This window comes from Pimephales promelas, chromosome 10, assembly GCF_988280905.1.
Source record: "Pimephales promelas chromosome 10, fPimPro1.hap1.1, whole genome shotgun sequence".
NCBI classification, from domain to species: Eukaryota; Metazoa; Chordata; class Actinopteri; order Cypriniformes; family Leuciscidae; genus Pimephales; species Pimephales promelas.
The window spans coordinates 15680070-15687345 of NC_142778.1; the positions used below are offsets into that span (position 1 = coordinate 15680070).

The following is a 7276-nucleotide window of genomic DNA, read 5'->3' on the forward strand; positions in this document are numbered from 1 at the left end:
CTCAATGACCCCCAAAAAACCTTAGACATCAGAAGGTTAAAGCTGTTCAGTTTGTTTTTGTGCTCTCCATGGGCTTTCACAATTATCCCCCACTCACTTGTTTTCCTGTTGCATGTTCTTATGCCCCAGGCAAATTAAAGTCTACAAAAGAGGAGTTATCATCTACCTTTTTTCTTTGCTGGACAAGCGGGAGCCTGCAGTTCTGCACTTAGTGTCTCTATCTCTCTGTTTCTCTTTCCATCCCCCACCCCCCTCTCTCTTTCTCTCTCTCTCTCTCTCTCTCTCTCTGTAAAGTGATGGGATTGATTATGTGGTTGTGGCTGGTGGGATTCATAGTTGAGATGGTCAGGGTTTGTGGTGCAGGCCTGTCAGACCACATGACAGACCGCCTGTCATGTGGTCTGCAGGGCAGATATTTTTCAGAGAGCTTGTATAAAGAGGGAGATGTGATAATTGGTGGTCTGTTTCCAGTTCATAATGAAGCACCAGCACCTGATCATGCTTTTACTGAAATGCAGCATGGTGCTCGCTGCCAGGGGTGAGAATAATGAGAACATTTCAAATGAACTAAGGCAATTTGTAGAACAACTGTTAATACATTCAAAATGTTTTCTAACTTCACCCTGACTTTAACCCTGAGACATGATTTTTAATTTAATAAACTCATTTAGGTTGTTTGAAACAATATTTTCATTGTGCATATTCCAACATACTAGGATTTCATAACACATCAGGATGTCCCTCCATATAGATTATTACTTAACTGACCCAATTCAATTATGTCTCACATTATAAAACTTTTTCATTTTACATTCTGTTTTAGTGTTGACCTTCGTTCATACCGCTGGCTCAAATCTATGATCTTCACTGTGGAGGAGATTAATCGGGACCCTGTTCTGCTACCAAACTTTACTTTGGGATACATGGTAGCCGATACATGCCTAGCTGAGAGCACAACACTGAGTGCTGCTTTAGCTCTGGTAACAGGGCAGGAGGAGAGAGTGTCGAGTGCTGAGTGCAACGGACATCCAATGGTACCTGTCATTGTCGGTGATGCTCGTTCCTCTGCCTCAATAGTGGTGGCTGACACGCTGGGAGTTTTTGAAATCCCCATGGTATAAAGAATTGACACTTTGAGACCAAATAATTGATTATGTTTATGCGTTCTTTGTTTTGCGGTGACTTTTAGAAAAGTGTTGCATAGATTATACTTATAAAAGCTTTCTCACTGTAATCGCATTACAATCTAAAGTACTTTTTCCAATATATAATGAACTTGGTTATTTACTTTATAATTAACTTAAAATCCATATTAAGAGACAGGGAAGTTGAACAGAGGAGTCTTACATTTATTATATTTTATATAATTTTACCATTTTCTGTCACAAAACACAAAAATTGTGAGAATTGTTTAAAAAAAGAGTAAACATTTTTATGAATTTGCCACTGTAAATGTGATCAAAATCAGCCAGTAATGGTGTCAGTTAGAAATGACAATGTAGTGTAACTTTGGCATGTTGAACTTAGAACACTAGTTCACTTTAGAGTGTTAGCAACTGTTATTTGTACACAGGTCTATTGAAAACAGTATAAATTATTTAAATGGTTTATATACATGTTGCAATTTAGCTACAGTGTCTCTAAGCATAAAATGTGCTTTTTTAACACATCTTTTCTTCAGATCTTGTCTCTGTGCTTTGTCTGCCCAGGTTAGTTATTTTGCATCCTGTGCTTGTCTGACTGACAGTCATAGATTTCACTCTTTCCTGCGTACTGTTCCCAGTGATGCCTTTCAGGCCAAGGCCATGGTCCGTCTGCTGCACCTGCTGGACTGGACCTGGGTGGGGGTGGTTGCAGGGGATGATGAATATGGTAAAAGTGGTGTGCAGCTGCTCTTAAAAGAAATGGAATATTTAGGGATTTGCGTGGACTACTTGGAATTCATTCCAAAATCACACTCACAAAGCAGGATCAGGCGAACTGTAGAGAGGATCCAGAGTTCCACAGCTCGTGTGGTGGTGACATTTGCCATTGCACCCGACATAGAAGTCCTATTCAAGGAAGTGGTGGTGCAGAATGTGACCAACAAGCAGTGGATAGCCACAGAGGCATGGAGCACCTCCATTCAGTTCTTTGACCAAGCAAGCATTCCTCTTCTAGCCGGTACCATTGGCTTTGCCCTGCGCCGAGCTGATATTTGGGGTCTTGGTGCTTATCTTTCCCAGCTGAGCCCTGTGAAGCAGCCAAATGAACCATTCGTAAAAGATGTATGGGAAGAAATATTTGGTTGCTCTCTGGCACAGGACTGGCAGCCTTCATTTAAAAAGCCAAAGTGCACAGGCTCAGAGAATGTGGAGAAACATGGTCACATCTACACAGATGTTTCACAGCTGAGAGTCACATATAATGTGTATAAGGCTGTGTATGCTATTGCCAATGCTATTCACAACATGATGGCCTGTCAGCCTGGTAGAGGGCCGTTCAAAGATGGAGAATGTCCTGATATAACTCAAATAAAGCCTAGACAGGTACATATCTATATGTATGTATATGTGTGTGTGTGTTTTATGTAAGCGATTTTTTTTTTTTAAATTAATCAATGCATATGAATACTGTACTCATTTCCTTTTACAGCTTCTCTACTACTTAAATGCAGTAAACTTCACAACACCAGTGGGTGAGCTGGTTTATTTTGAAGATAACGGTGAGCCATCTGCCTCTTATGACATAATGAACTGGCATGTTGATAAAAGTGGAGAAGTGAATTTTATCCAGGTTGGACAGTTTGATGCTGCCAAAGGACCAGGCCAGGAGCTGAACATAAGCCTTGAGAAAGTGTTTTGGGGTGGGGGCTGGACTGACAAAGTAAGAATCCAGTGCCTTTTCATTCATTATATAATTTGATATGTTTTAGTATAAATATTTGACTTGAGAGATGCAAATACAAACAAACATTAAGCAGCTAAATCTGGGGCTTGTACCATTATGGTAGTTGAACAAACTCAGGGTTACGGGATTAGTTTAAATTTGACAAAACCAAACAAATTCAGTCATGCTTTCTGGTACTATGAAACTTTCTCTGCCAACTCAGGCTTTGATTCTGAGTTCATTATGCGCATGCACATGAAAGTGTGACATCTGTAGCAAACAGCTAATCACATGCCTTGAAACATAAATAAATTGCAATTCACCAGTCAGCAAGATTATTTTCTCTTTTATGCTGCAGATTAAGAGATTAAAAAATATGAATTACATAAATGCATAGACAGCAAGAAAATAATTTGCTGTATCATTGCAAGTGAAAGTTATAAAGTTTATATAGTTAATACAGTTAATATATAACTGTATATATATATATATATATATATATATATATATTTATATATACAGGAACAGAAACAGAAAAAAGCATTCAAAAATTTAATACATACTGTTTGGATAAATATATAAAAAGTACTGAATGTGTCATTCCAATGGTACAATTCTGTTTTTGATGCAAGGTAAGGGGTCCTGGGATTTAAAACCTGGCCTCCTATACAAAAAAAAAAAGGTAACACTTTATTTGAAGTGGTGTGCATAAGACTGACATGACACTGTCATAAACATGACATTACACCTGTCATGAACATGAAGGAATCTTTATGAATGTTTATGACTGTTGTCATTAAGCGCCATTCGGTAAATTATTACACTTTTAATGCAAAGTTGACATTGTTTATATTGTCTTTGTTATGACAACTTCACATTAACAAAGACAAAAATGTCTTTGTTATGACAACTTGACATTAACAAAGAAAAAAAATGTCTTGATTATGACAACTTGACATTAACAAAGACAGAAATGTCTTTGTTATGACAACATGACATTAACCAAGAAATCATAACCTGTCAAACTGACATCTTCATAACTAGTCCAACGTGTTCCACTTTACTTGAGGTAAGGGGAAATATTAATGACACTGTTGTTTGACAGCATTTGACAGTGTAATAACCCTTAATGACATCTTTATAACTAGTACAATATGTTCCACTTTACTTGAGAACAAGTATTCATGACAGAGTTATGGTGTCATGACGGCCAAAGTCAAAAGCAACCACATATGACAGGGTAATGTAATGTTAACGCAAAGCTAAATTACTTCTTTAAGTTTGATAATTAGACCTGTTATGCAACATGACATCATGACTTTTGCGTAAACATACACGCCATGTGGCGTGTTACCTCTACGCATTTTGAGCTATCCACGTGTATCCGTGTGTATGTCTACGCCATTAACGTCCGAGTGATTCCGCGTGTCTGTACACGCCGTCAAATGTCCCAGCGAAAACGAAGCAAAATGTGGATCTACATCTGGGGAGCGATCTTTTTTTTTTTCCTAGGATGGTAGGGGAAGACTCATAAATGCCATTAACCCTAGTGACGGGTATGTTTAGGGACAGGGTTGAGGTCATATATTTATATATAAAGTAATAACGTTAAGTCAACGGCATTCATAAACACGCTGAAAAGCAATTATGCGTGTTGATAGCACGCCAAAAATTAAAATACGAATTGGCGTGTCAAACACGCTACTTCATGAGATCAGTCTATGTTATGTCATATTTGTGACATGTTATGATTTCTTAGTTAATGTCAAGTTGTCATAACAAAGACATTTCTGTCTGTGTTAATGTCAAGTTGTCATAATCAAGCCATTTTTGACTTGGTTAATGTCAAGTTGTCATAACAAAGACATTTTAAACAATGTCAACTTTGCATTAGAAGTGTCATAATTTACCGAATGACACTTAATGACAACAGTCATAAACATTCATAAAGACTCCTTCATGTTCATGACAGGTGTTATGTCATGTTTATGACAGTGTCATGTCAGTCTTATGTCATGTCAGTCCCTTCAAATAAAGTGTTACCAAAAAGAAAAAAAACCCAAGTGGCATTCTTTGCTACCATTTTGTGCTATATATACTTATTCCACTTTTATTATTTTCTATAAGGGGCCCGTAGGGCTCTGTTGCCTTAGAAATAGAGGAAGAAACAAATCAGCAGGCAAAAAAAAAAAAAAAATGCATGTAAATGTATCCATCATCAAACCTCTCAGTATGGAGCAGATACAGCCCTTTAATGGACAAACCCCTGCTGAGAGTGAAAAGATATGTCCTGCGAATGATTAAATGATTGTGTGTATAAGAGTGTACCTGTCTTTTATAGAAAGTGAGGAAGGCATTTGTGTGAGGATTATATTTATTATATATATCCTTTCTGCATTTCTTTATGTGCTTGTGCTGACAGATATTGTGTTGTTAGAAGGATGATTAAAATCTAATTTTTTTTTTCCTGTATCATTCAGGTTCCTGTATCTGTGTGCAGTGTGAGTTGTCTTCCAGGCACTAGGAAGGCTGTACAAAAAGGAAAGCCTGTCTGCTGTTTTGACTGTCTTCCCTGTGCATCAGGAGAAGTCAGTAACATAACAGGTATTGCATAGATTTAGTATTAAATTATCATTTTAACTGACTGGAAATAATTTTAACTTTGAACAGTATGCTAGACATTGCAATAGCTATGTAGGTAACATTAAGAAATCTGTACAATGGAAAACCAACATTTACTATGTGCAATAATGTTCTTTAGACTCTACAGAGTGTACAAGATGCCCTGAGCGGTTCTGGTCAAACACTGAAAGAACAAGGTGCATCTCAAAGGTTGTAGAGTTTCTGTCATTGCAAGATTCCATGGGAATTGTCTTGACAGTCTTATCTATCACTGGGGCGACACTGACCTCAATTGTTCTGGCTGCCTTTTTCCATCATCGTTACACACCGCTTGTGCGGGCCAACAACTCGGAGCTGAGCTTCCTGTTATTGGTGTCGCTCACCTTCTGCTTCCTGTGCGCCCTAGTTTTCATTGGTCGGCCTGTGCCATGGAACTGCATGCTACGTCACACCCTGTTTGGAGTGAGCTTTGTGATCTGCATCGCCTGTGTCCTTAGTAAGACTGTGGTGGTGCTGGTGGCTTTTCAAGCCACTCTGCCTGGGTCTAACCTGATGCAGTACTTTGGGCCCATCCAGCAGAGGGCAGGCATCTTCCTTTGCACACTGGTTCAGGCTGTCATATGTCTCCTGTGGCTGCTGCTAGCTCCCCCTCTACCCACAGAGAGTGCAGGTGAGCTTGGCGCTCGAGTGATCCTGCAGTGCACAGTAGGGTCTGTTGTGGGGTTTGTACTGGTGCTGGGCTACATCGGTCTGTTAGCAGTGGTCTGCTTCTTGCTGGCCTTCTTTGCTCGCAAGCTCCCAGACAATTTCAATGAGGCTAAATTCATTACTTTCAGCATGCTGATCTTCTGTGCTGTGTGGATTGCATTTGTACCGGCGTATGTCAGCTCACCAGGGAAGTACACCGTGGCTGTGGAGATTTTCGCCATTTTGGCTTCCAGTTATGGTCTGTTGTTGTGTATATTCACCCCAAAATGTTACATCCTTCTGCTTAAACCTGAGAAAAATACGAAAAAGAACATGATGGCCAGATAAGGTTTAGCAAGACTTTTGTGAAAAGGCATAATTTTTAGAGCAATATTTATTATCACAATAACAATAACAAAAATGTGAATTTAGTTTAATTAAACATTCTACTCTAAATGTTATAGGTGTTTTGTTTTTTGTAATTCTATATGTGTATTTCAATGTTTTGTGTATCAGTAAACAATATTATTAGAATAAACAGAAAAAACCTACTTAAGCTTAATCTCTGATTCTGCTTCACCCCCACAATGTGTAATTTAGAGGAAAAATACCATAAAAATAGCAGGACACAGAGTTTCATGGGCTCATCAACTGTTTCCCCTCTCCCAAACCCATAACCCAAACAATGTATGGGTTGTACATATGCACATGCACATACAGCAAACATCTCCTCACTATCTGCGAGCTGCCTGTCCCCTGAACACACTTTAAAAAAACACGGTCTCTGTAGACACCCCAAGCTTCACAAATGGCAACAAAAACAAGCTGGGTCAACCTGCGCCACGAAACATAACAAACAGTGTTCCAGCCAATAACCGACAAGAAGGGTTTGGGGGTGGGGATAGTGCGCATACACATGAAGGGGGGTGTGGAGGAGAGAGAAGCATGAAGAGGGTAGTTAGAATTATAACTCTTTAAGTTTATTATGGCCGACACACAACCAAAGAGACGACATTCCGATGAGCAGATTGCCAAAATGCAAAGAAGAGGGAAAAGGAGAAGGAACGTGCAAAGATCCGAATTTACACTGAAAAAGCCT

General features: G+C 39.0%; 2 protein-coding genes across 2 annotated transcripts; both read left to right on the forward strand.

Moving 5' to 3' along the window:
- The first annotated feature begins 308 nt into the window (after positions 1-308).
- On the forward strand, positions 309-5469 carry LOC120474834 (extracellular calcium-sensing receptor). The gene is made up of 5 exons (XM_089116596.1): positions 309-538; positions 824-1115; positions 1710-2528; positions 2635-2865; positions 5386-5469. The coding sequence occupies exons 1-5, from the start codon at positions 309-311 to the stop codon at positions 5467-5469; spliced, it is 1656 nt and encodes a 551-aa protein (XP_088972722.1).
- Positions 831-6525, forward strand: LOC148977346 (vomeronasal type-2 receptor 26-like). The gene is made up of 4 exons (XM_089116638.1): positions 831-1115; positions 1710-2562; positions 5452-5472; positions 5630-6525. The coding sequence occupies exon 4, from the start codon at positions 5731-5733 to the stop codon at positions 6523-6525; it is 795 nt and encodes a 264-aa protein (XP_088972764.1). The 5' UTR covers positions 831-1115; positions 1710-2562; positions 5452-5472; positions 5630-5730.
- The last annotated feature ends 751 nt before the right edge of the window (positions 6526-7276 follow it).

Coding starts and splice junctions, on each gene's coding strand:
- LOC120474834 (XM_089116596.1), top strand. CDS start 309: ATGTGGTTGTGGCTGGTGGGATTCATAGTTGAGATGGTCAGGGTTTGT. Junction 539..823: donor CATGGTGCTCGCTGCCAGGG/GTGAGAATAATG, acceptor ATTCTGTTTTAG/TGTTGACCTTCGTTCATACC. Junction 2,866..5,385: donor GTGGGGGCTGGACTGACAAA/GTAAGAATCCAG, acceptor GTTGTCTTCCAG/GCACTAGGAAGGCTGTACAA.
- LOC148977346 (XM_089116638.1), top strand. CDS start 5,731: ATGGGAATTGTCTTGACAGTCTTATCTATCACTGGGGCGACACTGACC.